The sequence below is a fragment of the Podarcis tiliguerta genome (assembly GCF_965153285.1).
Source record: "Podarcis tiliguerta genome assembly, chromosome: 2".
NCBI lineage: Eukaryota > Metazoa > Chordata > Lepidosauria > Squamata > Lacertidae > Podarcis > Podarcis tiliguerta.
The window spans coordinates 13837000-13857264 of record NC_139535.1 but is presented as its reverse complement, the minus strand read 5'-3'; the positions used below and the strand labels follow the sequence as shown (position 1 = coordinate 13857264).

The 20265-nt window shown below is 47.4% G+C and overlaps 1 protein-coding gene across 1 annotated transcript in view; it reads right to left on the bottom strand.

Annotated features, from left to right (window-relative positions):
- ABHD16A (abhydrolase domain containing 16A, phospholipase) overlaps positions 1 to 20265 on the bottom strand; it is a 37295-nt gene that overhangs the window by 1829 nt on the left and 15201 nt on the right. The window contains exons 6-19 of the mRNA XM_083425804.1: positions 19562 to 19635; positions 18748 to 18852; positions 17425 to 17539; positions 16808 to 16909; positions 15991 to 16054; positions 14983 to 15032; positions 12856 to 12979; positions 11715 to 11819; positions 8783 to 8846; positions 6437 to 6493; positions 6152 to 6214; positions 4754 to 4830; positions 2442 to 2540; positions 1645 to 1691 (exon numbers count right to left, since the gene is read on the bottom strand). Of these exons, the coding sequence (XP_083281930.1) occupies positions 1645 to 1691; positions 2442 to 2540; positions 4754 to 4830; positions 6152 to 6214; positions 6437 to 6493; positions 8783 to 8846; positions 11715 to 11819; positions 12856 to 12979; positions 14983 to 15032; positions 15991 to 16054; positions 16808 to 16909; positions 17425 to 17539; positions 18748 to 18852; positions 19562 to 19635 (1146 nt within the window). The remainder of the gene's footprint in view (positions 1 to 1644; positions 1692 to 2441; positions 2541 to 4753; positions 4831 to 6151; positions 6215 to 6436; positions 6494 to 8782; positions 8847 to 11714; positions 11820 to 12855; positions 12980 to 14982; positions 15033 to 15990; positions 16055 to 16807; positions 16910 to 17424; positions 17540 to 18747; positions 18853 to 19561; positions 19636 to 20265) is intronic.

The window sequence follows — 20265 nt, the reverse complement described above, 5'->3', positions numbered from 1 at the left end:
AGTGATGTGAATTGTTTTCTGGAGACACCATTGATGGAATCTTTCGAGGAGCTGGAGATGGTGTTTATAAGTGGTCCATGTTTCACAAGCATACAGTAAGGTTGGTAGTGCAACAGCTTTGTAAACAAGCATTTTGGTTTTGCTGCCAGCTGGGCAAACCACAATGCCAGCACACAGACCACTGCTTCCTGTGACCCTTTCCTTTGAGGCCAGTTCCACCTACACTGAACCCAGGCAAGGGCTGATGGCGGCTGCCACACCTACTTCAAGAGGGATTTGCCCCCTTCATGCCGTAAGGAGCCATTTCAAGCCAAGAGAGAGCAATCACAGTCAGCGGTGATGGAACAGGCCATGTGCTGCATTTGGTCCTCTATATGTTGATGGACTCCAGCTCCCAACATCTCTGACCATTGGCCATGCTGACTATGGTTGCTGGGAGCTGGGAGTCCAGTAAGATCTGGTGATATCCCCAATCCCTGACCTAGAGGCAGAGGATCCCATCACATCTGCCAGGGCTTTCCAAGCTTGGGTCTCCGGCTGTTTTTGGACTACAATTCCCATCATCCCTGACCACTGGTCCTACTAGCTAGGGATGATGGGAGTTGTAGTCCAAAAGCAGCCAGAGACCCAAGTTTGGAAAGCCCTGGCTCAGTCGGGAGAACATGAGACGCTTAAATCTCAGGACCATTGAACGCAATGCTTTGAAAGAAAATGATGCATAGGTGGTATATTACCCCTGTGAAATTAGCTAAGATGTATCAAATAAGTAATAAATGTTGGAAATGTAAAGAAAAGGAAGGAACTTTTTACCACATGTGGTGGGAATGTAAAAAAGTGAAAAAAACTTCTGGGAAATGATATATAATGAGATGAAAAAGATGTTGAAATATACATTTATTAAGAAACCAGCAGCATTTTTACTTGGCATTGTAGGAGATGATATTAATAGACAGGATTGTAAAGTTGTTTTTATATGCAATGACGGCAGCAAGAATATTATTGGCACAAAAATGGAAGCAAGAAGAACTGCCGACAAAAGAAGAATGGAGGACGAAATTGATGGACTATGCAGAATTAGATAAAATTAACAGGAAGGATTCGAAACCTGCGAGAACAGAGATTCTTAGAAGACTGGAGTAAATATATGAACTACTTGAAAAGTAATAGTAATGAACAGATCACGCTAGTAGGATTGTAGGATCGAAGTTTTGTAAGGAGGATTATTGGAAATATTACAAGTAAGACTATGAGGAGACTTATTAGTTAATGATAATTAAGAGTAATAGAGACAACTAAGAAATGCAGAATAAGTGATAAAGAACGGAAAATCATCAGAGGTGTTGACGGAAGTCAAAAGTATTGTATAAGATAGGAAGTTATGTTATATGAATGTTGGAAATGATATGTTAAAAAACTAATTATATATATATATATATATATATATATATATATATATATATATATATAAATCTCAGGACCATTCACTGCATGGCATCCTGGGGATGATGCCGCAGACAGGACCTTGAGATCTGAAGAGCTTTGTGGTCATTCATCATGGAAAGCAGTATAGAAGAAGCCTAAATAAATAGACAGCCCCAGCTCCGACAGGGCAAATGAGGAGGGGCGATATGTCTTGGAACTCACCAGGAACAGTGCAAGCTGCCGTCTTCCTTCAGAAGTCATGTCATCACCTTGTTTGAAAAAAAAAGGAATAAAGGAATGAGGTTAGCGGGATTGAAACAGGCAGCTGGGACTGGTGTGGCCAACCCAACACAGTCCAGCTTGCCTCTTCTAGGGGGATAATTCGATACCACAAAATGTGGGGATAGGTGGCTTTAAAACTGCAACATTTATTACCCACTGTACATCTGTACAGATACCAGAGGGGTGGGGGGAGGGGGAGATGCAACACCACACAAACCACGATAACAAAACCACAGAACAGCTAGCTCTCAGCCCACAAGAGAAGCTAAAACTGCAAAGCAGGCTAATAAGAAAGCCAAGGTAATTTTAAACTGCTTTAGTATTTTAATTTTTGATTGTTTTAAAGCAGGCATAGGCAAACTCGATCCTCCAGTTGTTTTGGGACTACAATTCCCATCATCCCTGACCACTGGTCCTGATAGCTAGGGATGATGGGAGTCAAATAGTCTTCATTGGCACCACTTATACCCACCCATTCCAACATTGAGTGGTCTCTTCTAAACTCCCAATTGGTCAAGTTACATTCCAAGGGACTGGTGGCTCCAAGTTCGCCACTGGCTAATTCCAGGACAGGTACCAAGAAGGACAACGCCCCCGGCCAATCAGCCTCATCTGGCAGCTAACGTGGCCACCAGCCAGTTCAAGCCTGATTGGTCATTATTCCATAACCCCATTTCCATTTCCCTTTCTCGTTATTCCCTCCTGGCTGCTCTTTCCCCCTCTAGCACAGGCCTCACCGACACTCCAGGGAAAATCTTCTCCATCTTCGGCTTTGTACGACTTCAGGACAGACAGGCACCAGTCGTCCTCCACTTCGTAGCGGCTATAAACAGAGGCTGCAGGGGCAAGGGAGAGGTTAGCGCGAGTGAGGGCTTGGCTGCCTGAATGTCGGTAGGTTTTCAGAGCTGAGTTCGCTGCCTTAGCGGCCACAAGGCAAGTTTCTTGACACACTGTGGCACATCCGGGAATTCTAGTTTATATATTAACTTTTTTTCCCTTGCAGATGCGGTTAATTTGGGTCCACCTTTAGCCCCACTCTCTCTCTCTCATCTTTGGCCACACACCTTGTTTTTAAAAATACAACTGAGCACGCGAATAGGGAATAGGGAACGCCAATAGGCAGCTGACAGGCTGCCTTCTCTGCTGGGCAACCTTCCAGCATCCATATGCCGGTGGTGGGCAGGGCCAGGGAAACGAGAGTATTAAAAAAAATAAAAATCTTTGCACAGTGGGAAAGTTTTGATAAACATCCCCACGTCCCTCTCTCGCCATCCATTCAGGCAAGCAAGAGGCGTTGTCAGAATTAATCAGGGTTCACAGACACATTCCAGCCAGGCAAAGGTGTATGGCCCAGGCAGAGTCTGTCAGAATGGTTGCATACAGCTCCTGGTTCAGAGGTTCCCCCCACGCTATTGTAGAGAGGGTGCTATTCCCTTAGAATCATAGAATCATAGAGTTGGAAGAGACCACAAGGGCCATCGAGTCCAACCCCCTGCCAAGCAGGAAACACCATCAGAGCACTCTCTTGAGTGACTGCAGCTGTCAAAAGAGCAAGCCGGCAGTAAATCACACCCTTCAAAGTTGGAATTACAATGGTACCTCGGGTTACAGATGCTTCAGGTTACAGACTCCGCTAACCCAGAAATAGTACCTCAGGTTAAGAACTTTGCTTCAGGATGAGAACAGAAATTGCGCCGCGGCAGCGGGAGGCCCCATTAGCTAAAGTGGTACCTCAGGTTAAGAACAGTTTCAGGTTAAGAACAGACCTGCAGAACGAATTAAGTTCTTAACCCGAGGTACCACTGTAACTCTTTATTTGGAAAAAACCCCACGATCTTCACTTGACTGAGCGTCAGACCAGACGGGCACAGCAGCTCATTCCGGTAGGTCTTACCCCAGGGCTTCCTCAACCTCGGCCCTCCAGATGTTTTTGGCCTACAACTCCCATGATCCCTAGCTAGCAGGACCAGCGGTCAGGGATGATGGGAATTGTAGTCTCAAAACATCTGGAGGGCTGAGGTTGCGGAAGCCTGCCTTGCCCCATGCATCAGTTGCAGAGACTGAAAGTCCCTGCTTCCCCACAGCTGTCTGAGACCCCTCTTCTCCAGAGCTTTCCCCAAGCAATCGGAGACTGCGCCTGTATGCAGCCAATCTCTCCCCCGCCCTTTTCATGCCTTGTCTGGTTCTGGGATTCCAGTGCGGGGAGGGGAGCTTGTCGCAGAAGGGGGAGACACCTTTGACTCTACACCAGCCTGACTCATCCCCAGAACAGTCCCCCGACTCGCTCCCAAAGAATGATGATGGGGGGTTGCTTCCCTGACATTAGTGCCCCTCCCTAAGCCTGAACCCTTATAAATCAAGTGCTGCCCCACCTCATTTGGCAAAATGCCAAAAACACAGGCCTAGAAAGTTTTTAAAAAAGAAGAGGTTTGAAGCTTTCGGAGGTGCTTCTGTACCGCTGCTAACTTTTACGCTTGTCCGCAATACCTGGCCCAACCTACGGCACTATTGCAGATTTGCACAAGGCTAGGTAATGTGAAGGGACATGGGTGGTGCTGTGGGTTAAACCACAGAGCCTAGGACTAGCCGATCAGAAGGTCAGCAGTTCGAATCCCTGCGACGGGGTGAGCTCCCGTTGCTTGGTCCCTGCTCCTGCCAACCTAGCAGTTCGAAAGCACGTCAAAGTGCATGTAGATAAATAGGTACCGCTCCAGTGGGAAGGTAAACGGCATTTCCGTGCGTTGCTCTGGTTCGCCAGAAGTGGCTTAGTCATGTTGGCCACACGATCTGGAAGCTGTACGCCCGCTCCCTCGGCCAGGAAAGCGAGATGAGCACCGCAACCCCAGAGTCGGTCATGACTGGACCTAATGGTCAGGGGTCCTTTTACCTTTACCTTAGGTAACGTGATATTAGCCTCCAGATGTTGTGGCGCCCAAACTTCCATCAGACCACTGCCCATGCTGGTTGGGGCCGATGGGAGTTTTGTAGCTCACCAGACCTGGAGGAGGACCATGCTGTCTGCTCCTGTCCTGGCATTAGTCAACTTTACCTTCCTCCATGGGTGTGGAAGCCTCCAGCCATTCTCGTACGACTCGGATGCCCTCTTCGGCCATGACTTTGGGATACCTGGAGGCAGGGAGAATCTCGTTGAAACGGATCACAGCCAGCAACAACAAAGAAGAAATAGAAGCGAGGAGAGTCGGTGTTGGGTGCAGAGGGAAGGGCAGAGACACAGAGGAGAAGTTAAGAGATGGTGAAAAAATGGGGTTACCAAAAAAATCAGGGTATGTGGCTACCCTGCAGAGACATCACCTTGCCAACAAAGGTCCGTATAGTTAAAAAGCTATGGTTTTCCCAGTAGTGATGTATGGAAGTGAGAGCTGGACCATAAAGAAGGCTGATCGCCGAAGAATTGATGCTTTTGAATTATGGTGCTGGAGGAGACTCTTGAGAGTCCCATGGACTGCAAGAAGATCAAACCTGTCCATTCTGAAGGAAATCAGCCCTGAGTGCTCATTGGAAGGACAGATCCTGAAGCTGAGGCTCCAATACTTTGGCCACCTCATGAGAAGAGAAGACTCCCTGGAAAAGACCCTGATGTTGGGAAAGATGGAGGGCACAAGGAGAAGGGGACGACAGAGGACGAGATGGTTGGACAGTGTTCTCGAAGCTACCAGCATGAGTTTGACCAAACTGCGGGAGGCAGTGAAAGAAAGGAGTGCCTGGCATGCTCTGGTCCATGGGGTCACGACTAAACAACAACAACAATGTGGCTACATGTCAACCCACAAAAGCACCACATACCGTATTTTTCGCCCTATAGGACGCACTTTTTCCCCTCCCAAAATGAAGGGGAAATGTGTGTGCGTCCTATGGGGCGAATGCAAGCTTTCGCTGAAGCCTGGAGAGCGAGAGGGGTCAGTGCGCACCGACTCCTCTCGCTCTCCAGGCTTCAGGAAGCTCTCTGCAAGCCTTGGGAGCCCGCGGGAGTTCCCGTTGGGCTCCCTAGGCTTGTGGATAGCAGCCTGCATCTTGAAGCCTGGGGCGCGCTGCACAGCGTACCCCGGGCTTCGGTTCCCCAACCTGGTTTGGGCTTCAGGCAGATCTCCGCAAGCCGTGGGAGCCCGGCAGGAAGTCACGGCGGTCTCCCAAGGCTTGCGGAGAGCTGTCTGTTCTGGGGGCTGGGGAAGCGCCTGGGGGGGGGGGAATAATTCCCCCCCTTTATTCCCCCCCCCCAAAAAAACTAGGTGCGTCCTATGGGCCAGTACGCCCTATGGGTCAATAAATACAGTGATTGATTTTCAGAACCTTTTCAAGTTAGTGGGAAAGCGGGTTTTAGCTTCGCCCTGGCAGTAGTCACGTCACACGGGAGAAAATGTGAGAGCAAGGGAACGGACGATAATTTTGAGATGGTGCCGCTGAGACTGTGATTTCAACATCTGCTCACCTGTGCTGTAACAACTTCAGAAGCAAATCGTTCCCTCTGTTGGACATGATGTCTTCAGGAACCCTAGAGAACCAGAAGTGCATAGAGTTAGGACTGTATTACTCTTGTGTATTCTACCAAAGATGACACGGTTTTCCCCATGGCCATCCTCTTCTCTGAGGGACAGCAATTACGTAGAAGCAAGATTTCCATTATCTCATCGTTCAAATCTCAGCTGGGACAGGTGCGGCTTAGCAATGCCGGCCAGATAGCAGGCTATTTTTCTCCACTGCAGTTTTTACTCACGTCGTAGTGATGATCTCATCTTTGGTTCTGCGCACCAGCAACACGGGGCCCTGGTATCTGAAGAGGAGGAGACCATGTCAAGGCGTTGTCTGAAGATTGTATGCGGCTGATGAAGCTAAGCTAACTGGGCTCAACGAGACAAATGACTGGGAGATTGGCTAGAAGCCATAGGTACACTGCACTGCAGTTCCCCAAAAGAAGAGCAGACTATAAAATGTCCTATGTGAAGCAGATACTGGCACGGTTCAGGCAATCATATCCTGTGCAGAAAGACCCTTTGGCTCCTCCCTTTGCACGAGCCACAATGAAACCAAGAAGCTTCTAAGTACAGTGGTACCTCAGGTTACATACGCTTCAGCTTACAGACTCTGCAAACCCAGAAATAGTACCTTGGGTTAAGAACTTTACCTCAGGATGAGAACAGAAACCGTGCTCCGACGGTGCCGCGGCAGCAGGAGGCCACATTAGCTAAAGTGGTACCTCAGGTTAAGAACAGTTTCAGGTTAAGAACGGACCTCTGGAACGAATTAAGTACTTAACCCAAGGTACCACTGTCATTCTAACTTCCTGTTCTGTCCAAAGCAAGAAACTATGGTTTGGAACAAGTCAGGATCACAAACCACGGCTGAAAGTTGATGCTGAGATTTTGGCTTGTTCCCAAGCTGGTAACTGCAGCCTCCCAGTATGGATGAAAAAGGGAAGCTGTGGTCAGAAACGTCTTGGTTTAATCGTGTCTTAATGCGAAGGGACCTCACGGCAGGTCCACACGTATCTTGGCTTAAAAAGCTGAGATGTGGTAGCCTAAACACAGCCGCCGAGTCTGTTGAATTCATGTAACCTAGCTAGCTAAGGGTGCTCATTTGCAAGGAGACCCGGGGCCAAATTCCAGCTGAAAGCAGACGCTATGATTGTAACCACCAAATGGTCAAGCCTCGATTTGGAGGCTGGCAACTCGCACAGCTTTCGTTTTAACTAGGATCAAATTTCTGGTCTTTGGTGGCTCTGAGGGAAAGCATCTAGGAACGTACTATGTGGATCAGCCTTCAGCAACGTGGTACACCCCAGTTTGGGACCGCAATGCCAAGAGCGTGCCAATGGATGATGGGATATGTAGTCCGACAATAGCTGAAAGGAACCAGGCAGCTGAAGGCTAGTAGAAGGCAAAGACTCAAAGTTGGTCTCAGACAGAATTTCCAGCAGCAAGGGAGCGTCTCCACCTCCATCGTTCTGCCCGGACACTGAGGTCCAGCACCGAGGACCTTCTGGCGGTTCCCTCATTGCGAGAAGCAAAGCTACAGTGAACCTGGCAGAGGGCCTTCTCGGTAGTGGCCCCTGCCCTGTGGAACACCCTCCCACCAGATGTCAAAGCGATAAACAATTACCTGACATTCAGAAGACATCTTAAGGCATCCCTATTCAGGGAAGTTTTTAATGTGTGACATATTAGTGTATTTTTGGTCTCTGTGGAAGCTGCCCAGAGTGGCTGGGGAAACCCAGCCAGATGGGCGGGGTATAAATAATAAAATTATTATTATTATTATTATTATTATTATTATTATTATTATTATTTATTATTATCCCATCTCATTCTGCACAGGACCCCGTTAGCGTGCCATCCAAATGTTAACACATGGTTTCTTTACATTAGCCTATTAGTTTGGCCACAAGAGCTAAAATACAGCATGTGTGGTACTAGATTTCTGTCTTGCTACAGACTGACCCTCCCTTGTTCCACAACACAGTCTCAATAAATCCCCAATCCCAGTACCACCGGATCTCTCTCCTCAGAACACTAATCAGACAAAACGTTTCAGCGAGGTGAGGGAAAACAGCATTTTGTAACGAAGCCAAATCTGCCCTGGCTCCATTTCTTTCTCTCTCCCCCCCCCCCCCAAGTATTCCTGGTGATTTGGGGATCCCAGCTACTGCTCCAATAAAAGTGACAACCATTCAGCTGAATGGTTTAATATTTAACATCACGTGTTTTCCAAGCTGCCTTTCAAAGCTACGCCCTCCCGACCGGCAACAAGCCTGAAATTTCATTACAATCGATTCCACGAGAGAGCAATCTGTGTGAGGCAATAAAAGCTTTCAGCCAAAAGCCAAGGAAACAGGCTGAGTTTTCAAAAACCCTCTTGAAAGGCAGCCAGCCAGCTGCGAAGGAAAAACCATCCATCTGGGAGCCGCCAGCCTGCCTGTTCTTAAAACCAGCTCATTTCCACCCCGGCTTTTCAGTGCAAAACCCAGCTTCACTATTCCGAAGATTAGATGTCGACACGTTTGCTAATTTCTCCTCATTTTCCTGCCGGCGCTTTGGACTATCCAGTTTTTCCTTTGCTTGCCTACCTGCAAAGCTGTTCCCCGTTGTTTAGGTTCAGGTGCTGCCTCACAGTCCTGGTGACCAAGCCCCCTGCGGAAGGAAGGGAAGGCATTAGATCAGCTTCGTCCACCAGCAAGGACATCCGTAATTCAATTCTCTTCCATAGTTATCACAGTAACCTGGCTTAACTCCCCCCCACCCAAAATCACCACTTATTGTGCAGTGGAGATGGGAGAGAGGGCTGGTCACTGACAGGAAGTGGCACAGACAAAATGGACAATTAGTAGATCCCTCCCTCCCTAGAGAGATTTGACAGGCACCTTCATTGTACATCTTTAGGAAAAAGCATTCCTCTTTAACCAGACCTTGGGCTGACTGACATCCAGTGCCTTTTAAAAATGTGCTGGGGAGAGGGGGTGTTATTGGGTTGTTTTTGTTTTTATTACAGTGGTACCTCAGGTTACAGATGCTTCAAGTTACAGACTCCGCTAACCCGGAAGTAGTACCTCAGGTTAAGAACTTTACCTCAGGATGAGAACAGAAATTGCACGGTGGCAGCAGGATGCCCCATTAGCTAAAGTGGTGCTTCAGGTTAAGAACAGTTTCAGGTTAAGAACGGACCTCCAGAATGAATTAAGTTCTTAACCCGAGGTACCACTGTTATGTATTTTGAGTTTTTACACAGTAGAACCTCGGAAGCTGAATGACTCGAAACTCGTATGTTTCGGCTCCTGGGTGAACGAAAACCAGAAGTGAGCGTTCCGGTTTCCATATGATTTTCGAAAGCAGAACATCCGGCATGCGGTTTCCGATTGAGTGCATGAAGCTCCTGCAGCTAATTGGAAGCCACGCCTTGGTTTTTGAACTGTTCCGTTCGCGGATAAAATTCAAGAACCAAGGTACCACTGTATTCTGATTTTATGTTGTGAACTGCCCTGAGACCTGTAGGTATAGGGCGGTATACAAATTTAATCATTAATATTCATTAATAATAAATAGATCACTTAAGCCTGTTTGGATAGCCTGTCGCCTAGGATATATCTCTCATGAAAGGACAACAAGGGGATCAAGCGGTTCCACAGCCAAGTGTGGTGAAGAATGGACTCCCTTGGGAAGTGGTGGACTCTCCTTCCTTGGAGGTTTTTCAGCAGAGGTTGGGTGGCCATCCATCATGGATGCTTTAGTTGAGATTGCTGCATTGCAAAGGGCCGTTCTATGATGTTGATGTGGCATCAAAGGAAAGGGATCAAAACCCACCGATAAGAGAACAGGGTTTGCATGTGAATGGCTTCATGTACAGGCCTTGGCATCTTCACTTAAAAGGATCTCTGGGTAACCAGGCTGGGAAAATCTTATAGATTCGCTGCGTTAGAACAAACAGTGCCAGGATAGACTGTTTATTTGTCTGAGTGTGTAAGACAGCGCTGTGTCTCTTTGGAATCTATGGGGTTTACCCCTAAAGTGCACATCTAGAGGACTGTACCCACAGCTTTTTTTAAAAAAGTAGAGACATCACCTTGCCAACAAAGGTCCGTATAGTAAAAGCTATGGTTTTCCCAGTAGTGATGTATGGAAGTGAGAGCTGGACCATAAAGAAGGCTGATCACCGAAGAATTGACGCTTTTGAATTATGGTGCTGGAGGAAACTCTTGAGAGTCCCATGGACTGCAAGAAGATCAGACCTCTCCATTCTTAAGGAAATCAGCCCTGAGTGCTCACTGGAAGGACAGATCCTGAAGCTGAGGCTCCAATACTTTGGCCACCTCATGAGAAGAGAAGACTCCCTGGAAAAGACCCTGATGTTGGGAAAGATGGAGGGCACAAGGAGAAGGGGACGACAGAGGACAAGATGGTTGGATAGTGTTCTCGAAGCTACAAACATGAATCTGACCAAACTGTGGGTGGCAGTGAAAGACAGGAGTGCCTGGCGTGCTCTGGTCCATGGGGTCACGAAGAGTTGGACACGACTGAACGACTAAACGACAACAACCCACAGCTTTTTAGAATTTCAGGATTCTGGGCTGACATTCGCTGCCTGCACAGTTCCCGTGCCCTAGTAAATATCTGCTCAACCTGTACATTTTGTAAACACCCCAAGGCCCCTTCGAATGGGGGGGGGGGGAATCCTCTCTAGAACACCCTCCCCTTACTCTTTGGGGAAACACTCGGCAGCCATAACAGAAACCACAAATACCACACACCCTTGCTGGGTTTAAACGATGAGGAAATGGAAAGGGAACTAAAACGTTTGGTTCATACGAATGGCTGTCCAGGATTGGGGAACTTGGTGGGGCACAGTGATATATTGTAAAAAGGTATGGCAAAAATAGAGAAGACGAGAGCTTAGTTGTTTTAAAGTTAAGTGTTTTAAAGTGTTTTAAATTTGTTGTTAGCCGCCCTGAGCCTGGTTTTTGAACCGGGAAAGGCGGGGTAGAAATAAAAATTTATTATTATTATTATTTATTATAGGTGGCCAAGGGAGAAACACTTTATCCCTAGCCTGGCAAGAAGGTCTCATGCCAAAGAACATTTGGGGCGGGGGGAAGAGAGATATGATTGTGACTTAGAACAAAAATCAAGGCGAGGGGTCCCCTGAGCCCAAATTATGGAGGGGAGAAGGAGACCCCCAGGATAGCCTGCTAGTGAACAGAGAAGTAGTAAAGTGGTTATATGCTCCAAATCTCATCATGGGAAACGCACTTACTGACAGGCAGCCCCTGAAATCTCAGCACGACCCCCCAAAATGTGTACCAGAGAGGGGCTTCCAAGGGTTACTGCTAGGGTGCTGAATGGTTTGAGCACTTAGGGGTGGGAGGTGGAAAGCGCCAGACTGAGAAATATTGCATATTAACTCTCTGTGGTGGGGTGGATTTCATTTCAAAACAAAACAAATAAAAGGGTCTGAAACCATTTGAGCATAGAAAAGAAGATGTGCATTTTCTGTTTGCTTCCCCTTACTCCAGCTTTCCGGCATGACCTTGAGGGCGAGAGGAACAAGGTCATCGAAGGAGGCGTCTAGAATAAGGGCGCTGACGTCCGGGTATGACATGGCGGCCCAAGTGGCTGTTGGGTTGGAGGAGAGAAGAGAGAGAGACAAGAGGAGTTACTGGAGGACTCAAATGTGCCCTGGACGGAGCCTCGACGCCACTCCGCTCCCCTGTTTGACTACCACCAAGTTTTGACTCCTTCCCATCCTAAGGCTAAGGTTTCCTGCTCCCAAAACGTATAATATTATTCCAACTCCCCGCTCTTGTTTATGGCTAGAAATATCAGAACCGTTTGTTTCTTGAAGGCCTGGACGTGCCTCGTTTGCACCGGCTTATAGAAGGAGAACTTATTGGCGGATCGTGCATTGTGTCAACTCGTGGGGGAAAGGACGGGTGCTATATGGACTTTCCATCTCTGGGCATAAATACCCCCCTCGCCCAATTCCAGGGGGATGACATCATGTGGCCGCTGAGACCATTTAACACCAGTCCTGAAAGACCTACATTGGCTCCCAGTACGTTTCTGAGCACAATTCAAAGTGTTGGAGCTGGCCTTTAAAGCCCTAAATGGCCCCGGCCCAGTATACCTGAAGGAGCGTCTCCACCCCCATCATCCAGCCCGGACACTGAGGTCCACCTCTGAGGGCCTTCTGGCAGTTCCTTTGCTAAGAAAAGTGAGGTTACAGGGAACCAGGCAGAGGGCCTTCTCGGTGGTGGTGCCCTCCCTGTGGAATGCCCTCCCATCAGATGTCAAGGAAATAAACAACTATCTGAATTTTAGAAGACATCTGAAGGCAGCCCTGTTTAGGAGAGCTTTTAATATTTGATGTTTTATTTTGCTTTTAATTCTGTTGGGAGCCGCCTAGAGAGGCTGGGGAAACTCGGCCAGATGGGTGGTGTATAAATAATAAATTATTATTATTAGGCAAATAATAAATTATTATTATTAGGCCTTCAAGAAGGGTTTCCTTCACAAGGCCTTGCACATATTCCCAGGAATCCAGTGGCAAATTGCATGCTGTCGTTCTCCTGCCTGCTCCAGCCTATCTCTGGCTAATCCATTTCCTCCTGCCTATCAACGCTTCACAGCTCTGGCTAGCAGTGCTTCTTACCTGTAAAGCCCCCAATGGACCAGGCATAGAGGATGATGTCCTCAGGGAAAAAGCCCAAGCGGTGAATGGCATACTGCATCACTACATCCATGGCGTTGGCTTCGTTCTGAGGCAGCGGCACTCCCTGAGGCAGGAGAGGGAAATGGTCAGCGCAAGGAGAAGCTGGGAGTGAAGACTCATGGGAGAGCTGTGAGGATGTCTGCCTGATCAAGGAGAGCTTTCCTTTCCTACATTGGCTCCCAGTACGTTTCCGAGCACAATTCAAAGTGTTGATTCTGACCTAAATGGCCTTGGTCCAGTATATCTGAAGGAGCGTCTCCACCCCATCGTTCTGCCCGGACACTGAGGTCCAGTGCCAAGGGCCTTCTGGCAGTTCCCTTGCTGCAAGAAGCCACGTTACAGGGAACCAGGCAGAGGGCCTTCTCGGTAGTGGCACCCGCCCTGTGGAACGCCCTCCCACCAGTTGTCAAAGAGAAAAATAATTACCAAACTTTTAGAAGACATCTAAAGGCAGCCCTGTTTAGGGAAGCTTTTAATGTTTAATAGGTTATTGTATTTTAGTGTTTTGTTGGAAGCCGCCCAGAGTGGCTGGGGGACCCTGCCAGATGGGTGGGGTATAAATAATAAATTTATTATTATTATTATTATTATTATTATTATTATTATTATTAACCTTTTCCAGTTCTTCCTCCTTCCCCATTCCTTTTGTGGCATGTCTTTTAGAGCCTATGAGCCTGAAAGCAGGGGGTTTTTTGTGCTAGAATCTCCAGCACTGATCCAGTGCTAAACGGAACGGCATTCTGTCCCTGCAACCTGGATGGCAGGGACCTACCCTTCCTTGTGGAAAGACCAATTGCTGTGCTGCTCCCTTATTAAGGGACACAGTGCAAATCAGAGAGCAGAGACCAGGAAGAGCGAAGCCTCGATATCCAGAATTCCGAGTGACTTGAGGAAATGTCTAAATGGAAGGGCACATCTTTCTCACCACTGGAGGCAGGCAGGCACCCACCGCCCCCCGTGCCCGATTCCAAATGGATCCATCTAAATTGGATTTATCCAGACAACATCCACTGGATGCCCTAAAAGTAACCCAATTTAAAATCTCGACGTAACTTGCAAACAGTATGCTCAATAATTGCAAACAGTATGCTTAATAATTTAACAATTAGACTTGGACAGCAGCCTGGATTGGAAGATTGGAATGGAGTCAAGAAGAAGAAGAAGAAGAAGAAGAAGAAGAAAAGGAGGAGGAGGAGGAGGAGGAGGAGGAGGAGGAGTTTGGACTTGATATCCCGCCTTTCACTCCCCTTAAGGAGTCTCAAAGCGGCTCACAATCTCCTTTCCCTTCCTCCTCCACAACAAACACTCTGTGAGGTGAGTGGGGCTGAGAGACTTTAGAGAAGTGTGACTAGCCCAAGGTCACCCAGCAGCTGCATGTGGAGGAGCGGGGAAGCGAACCCAGTTCCCCAGATTACCAGTCCACCGCTCTTAACCACTACACCACACTGGCTGCGCTGGTAAACAGACAGTTGAAAAAATATATATACACAAACAAAGCTGTGCTCGATGGAGGAAAGGATATATGATTTCTGACATGATTGAGAATCGCATGTGGAAAATATGAGGAGAAGAAGAAGAAGAAGGCAGGAAGATAATGGAGATATACTACAGAGGTCCAGACTATGGGAAGCCCAGAACAAATTACAGTGGTACCTCGGGTTAAGTATTTAATTCGTTCTGGAGGTCTGTACTTAACCTGAAACTGTTCTTAACCTGAAGCACCACTTTAGCTAATGGGGCCTCCTGCTGCCACTGCGCCGCCGGGTCACGATTTCTGTTCTCATCCTGAAGCAAAGTTCTTAACCTGAAGCACTATTTCTGGGTTAGTGGAATCTGTAACCTGAAGCGTATGTAACCTGAAGCGAATGTAACCTGAAGCGAATGTAACCCGAGGTACCACTGTAATAATTAATAATTTGGACTGTAATTTGGTTGTTTGTTTAGTTTATTGTTTTTAATTGGGTCATGATTATGATTATATGGATATGTTAATGGACTGTTTTTAATGGAAAATTTTAAAAAAATGATTAAAAAAAATAAAAATAATAAAATCTTGACGTAACTCACCGTGCTGCCTGCAAATCCGGGGTGATTCCATCCCAGCACTGAGAATCCAGCTAAAAGAGAACGAGAGAGGGTGAATTCATAGGAGGTAAGGCTGTCACTGGGCACGATGGCTGCGTTTTAACTTGACCGTCAAGAGGCAGTGCGCCTCTAAACATTGGTTGCTGGAAATCGCAAGTGGGGAGAGGTGCTGTCATGGGTGTCTGGCATGATGATGATACAATTTGTATATTGCCCTATACCTGTAGATCTCAGGGTGACCCACAACATAAAACCACAATATATATTTTAAAAATGCATAATAAAAATAAAGACAACCCCATAACCCTCCCCTCTTCCACAACACATTTTAGAAGGGCATTGGATGTTCAACAGCCAAAGGCCTGGTCAATGAGGAGTGCATCTCATGAACAAGGGCTTGGAAAGCCCAGCAGATTCTGCCCTAAACAGGTCCCCACGAGCTTCACAAAATGTCGCCTCTGCTTCTTTGGTCAAAGGACATTTTCGCTTGTTGGCTTGTTCGTGCGCCGCCGCTTCCGAGTTGCAATAAACAAGGAATTGCCGTTCATTTTATCAAGTGAAGAAGCAACTGAAGAGCAGCATTTGGGGAGCAGAAGAAGGAAAGATCGTTTTTTTCTCCCCAGCAAGATTTGAACGTATCAGTGCCGAGCATATCTCTGCATCCCAGGGAAGGGCACTAGAGTTGCACAGATGATAAAGCCCCCTGCTTTCTGGTTCAGTCCCAGAAATATCTGAAGAGGCAGCAAAAGGATATTCACAGGTCCCCAGCACCACAGTCAAAAATCCCTGCAGGTTCTGGGAATCTCCATCTTGACTCAGAACGTTAAGCAACTCTGTCCAAGCTGGAAAAATGGAACTAGAATGGTTGCACCCAGATGGGCTTCCCTCTCTCAAACAGCACCATGAAAAATTCCAGGAGAACCTTCCATTATAACCCTAACAGTTTTGCTTTCTTTTTTGGTGGGGAAAAAGACAAGACTTGAATCATACCATCCAGCGGGGTGGAGAGGCAGCCAACTTCATAAAAGCCTGCATTTCCTTCACAGCAAATCACCTGCGGAGACAAAGGGAGAAAGGGAAGCTATGACATTTGAAGCCAGCGGGCGATGTACCTTGCAGCAAGCCAAATCTAAAGGAGTGTCTGCACCCTCATCGTTCAGCCCGGACACTGAGGTCCAGCTCTGAGGGCCTTCTGGCAGTTCCCTCACTGTGAGAAGTGAGGTTACAGGGAACCAGGCAGAGGGCCTTCTCGGTAGTGGCACCCGCCCTGTGGAACGCCCTCCATCCCATGTCAAGGAAATAAACAACTACAGTGGTACCTCGGGTTAAGAACTTAATTCGTTCTGGAGGTCTGTTCATAACCTGAAACTGTTCTTAACCTGAAGCACCATTTTAGTTAATGGGGCCTGCTGCTGCGCCGATGCACGGTTTCTGTTCTCATCCTGAAGCAAAGTTCTTAACCCGAGGTAATATTTCTGGGTAAGCAGAGGCTGTAACCTGAAGCGTATGTAACCTGAAGTGTATGTAACCCGAGGTACCACTGTATCTGACTTCTAGAAGACATCTGAAGGCAGCCCTGTTTAGGGAAGTTTTTAATGTTTTATGTTTTATTGTGTTTTTAATATTCTATTGGGAGCCGCCCAGAGTGGCTGGGGAAACCCAGCCAGATGGGTGGGGTATAAATAAATTATTAAGTATTATTATTATCATCATCATCATTATTATTGCTTTTCTTCATCTCTTGCCCCTGCACAGCACTGGATGAACGAACAAGATCTTAGGCGCTAGTCCTTGGGCGTCAACTCACCAGTTTCCTGCCTTGCGGCTCAGAGGTCTCTCTGCGGTCCATGAACATGGTGTCGATTTCATTTCCATCGCAAGCCGCCAGCTTCGCTCGCTTCCCGTTGCACTGCAACATACAAGAGGGACAGAGTGTTGAATTGTTTCTTTAAATGTAAAGGTTCATTATTGTTTCACCCGATGTGTATATCTTTAAGGGGCCAGAGCAAGGGCCAGAGCAAAATAACGAGATCCAGCTTTACAGCTGTGAAACATAGCAGGTGCTGCTGAGTTGCATTGATTAAGCTGTGTCAGGAATTGGGTGTAGTATATAAGGAGCAGCACCTAGCTCTGCCATTACCCTGGGGGATGGGTTGGTGGTTGGGTCGTGTTTGTTTGTTAATGTATTTAGTGTAAAAGGAGTTTTTGTTTTTCTTATTAAAACCTTGTTTAAGTTATTTTTGAGTCCCTTTTTAATGCATGGTCTCCCCAGCAAGCTCTCTGCAGCGTTACTATACTGCAAAAAGCCAACACAGAGCATGGTTGGGATTTAAGCCTCTTAGCTCCCCAGGTGCAAAACGAAGCCGCGAAGCAGCACTTCCGTGCCGTCCGGCTACGGCAGCTTCTCAGCTAGCTGGCACTCACTTCCTCCACTAGTCGGGCCTGCCCTTGGAGCAACATGGGCATGAGGGCCTTCTGCAGCAGATACACGGAGCCTGGGTACAGCATGCGCCGTCCAAAGGTGTGAGCCACTATGAAGCTGTCGAGAAATAAAGGGAAAATAAGGGATCGGTGTCTCCAAAGTATGCAACCACCATGCCGAGCTTTGCACTGAAGGAGTCTCCAACCATGGATGGAAAACTCAGAGGAAAGTTTGGGGCTCATTGCACCCCCAGTCAACCACGCTCTGGGCTCTTCAACTTCTTGCACCCGTGACAAAAACACACAAGCAGACAAATGAAGAACTGTAGTGATCAGGTGGGATTGCTATGAGGAATTATAACAGATATAGAGTAAGCCATCTGTGTCAGCAATGAAAGCGTTGCGTTGACTGGGTTTAAACTATTTTGATGTGATTCTTGATCAATCCACACCTCTGCATCCCTGTTCCATTTCTCTTTCTTCACAAGTCATGTACACACTAAGACAGACAGGCGCCCTGGGTCATCAAAGACAGAGGGCAGTTTCTTTGCTGTAGCTTTTCTGATATGTTAATCCCAGGATGTTAATCTTAGGGCTAGGAAACAGGTCTCACATAAAGGTGATAATGATTGCTGTCCCCCTGGCCATCCTTATCATGTATATTGATTGTTTATGACCTCCGGGGTTGCTGAATGCACTCCTTTGTAGTTTTCATTCATTTACCCAAAAGTATGCATGCCTAACTAGTGTTTGTAGTTTAACTTTGTCCCCACATGAGGTTTGTTGAATGCTCAGAAGAAATCTGATTGGTTCTTACGAACACTCTGTAAAAGGTTCTTTTGTGAATAAAACGACCTGGGCTGAGGGGTAGAGAGACAGATTATTATACGCACCCTTCTCAGAGTCTTGCTAGTCCAAGCTTCTGTGTGTATTCTTACTAATCAGAGTTCAATCCTTCCTTTACTTTGAGAACGCCTCAAAGAACCTACCCTCATGACACCAACACAATAAGTCTGCAAATATACTAAGGAAAATAAGGATCGTTACCCGCCTTCTTTCTCCCCACCAACCTCACCGTGTCTATGACAACAATGTCTCATAGCGAATATAACTGACCTGTAGAAAGGACTCTGTGAATTGAAAACAGAGACCCCAGTTAACTCTGAAAACCCTACCCTGAGTAGGACATGAGACAGCCAGTCCTTGGAGCACATTCAAGTTGGGCTCCTGGCATGTCAAAGGCCAAACACTGGGCATCAGCAGGCAGGGGCTCATGCTTCTGAGCTATACTTTGCAAAAGGGCAAAGAGCGAAAGAGGAGGTTTACCTGGCAATCTGGCAGGGCAGCTTCTTAAGGGCGTGGAGGAAGCCGTTGACAGCACTCCGGTGCTTCGGTTCTGACCGCAACAGGGGAACGTTTCGGGAATCTGACCTGCAGGAGGGAGTTGGAAGTGACTACCCTGACTTTTCTCTGGCGCCCCCCGGTGCTCCAAGTCCCGTCAGCTCCATCCCCCAAACATCTGGAGGGCAACAGGTTAGCGGAGAACATATGCATATCTGGGAGGTAAATAGGCAGCTATGTACCCCAACTAGGTAACGTGCAAAAATGACGCGCTGGAATTTTCACACATTTGCCGGTGAATGTGCAAAGTCTCCAAGGAAGAATGCGCACAACAACCACAAAGGTATGAAATGTCTCAGCTGATGAATGGTCTTTCCACATCACTTGGAGACGTCATGCACTGGATAGCATGTAAATCCCCAGCTGGTGCAGTTCAGATGCGTTTTCCAAGATGTCTGGAGATCCTGGATAGCTCAGTGGATTAGAGTGTGGTGCTGATAATGCCATGGTTGCAGGTTCGATCCCTGCATGGGACGGCTGCATATCCCGGCAGTGCAGGGGGTTGGAATAGATGATCCTGAGGGTCTCTTCCAACTCTACAATCCTATGATTGTGCCCATTGCTGGGCCTTTATGTACATTCACATCTACCGAAGCATAACATGATTAACTATAGCAAGGAAGCCTATAGCAGGAAACACTGGCTTTTCCTAAGCGAGAGCTGCCTTCAAGGGTAAGGAATGTGGAGGGTGGAGAAGAGACCAGGAGGCCGGACTCCTGTTTCCTCCCAACCCACTCACCGACTCGTAGCTTCATCCCACCGGAAATCCACAGGCCAGCTCCGGAAATCAAAGTTGTAACTGGCGAGTTTCTTCTGCAATGCGGAGAAAGCGTGAGAAAAATCACGGATGTAGACGCTGAATCAATGGGTCAACAAAGCTTCTGGCTCAATAGCCTTTCAGCCACAGGCTGGGCAAGAGGCAAACCTTTCGCCCATTTCAGTTGACGCTCAATATTTCCCCCGGGATCAACCAACCTTTCCCGGAATCAATTGCGAAGCATGTGTCTGGCTTCTGGGAATCAGTTTCCTCCCCCTTGGCCACAGATAAGCAGAACAAAGGAAAAGGAGTCTTCTTACCAGTTAGAATCTTTAATAGTCACAGCGAGAGACAACAGAACGCATCTCTCTAGAACGGCGGTGCTCCCAATTAAGGCTTACTCCCCTTCCATCCCTATTAATCTGCATCACTCCTATGTCTTGTAACCTGAGTTTGTACCCTCTGTGCTTTCTGTTCTGCCACTTTCTCAGCTCTCCTTGACCTTAGGGAAAGCGGATGGCTGCTTTCCAGAGACAGTGAATTTGTTAACCCTCTCTCTTCCAGTGTTTCTCCTCCAAGCTGTTCAGTATTTCAGTATCCAGTATTTCCCAGCTTCTGCCTTCTGAACTATGCCCCTCTGCAAGACACTGTTCCAAATCTATACTGTCCTCCTGCTTCTGGGAAGA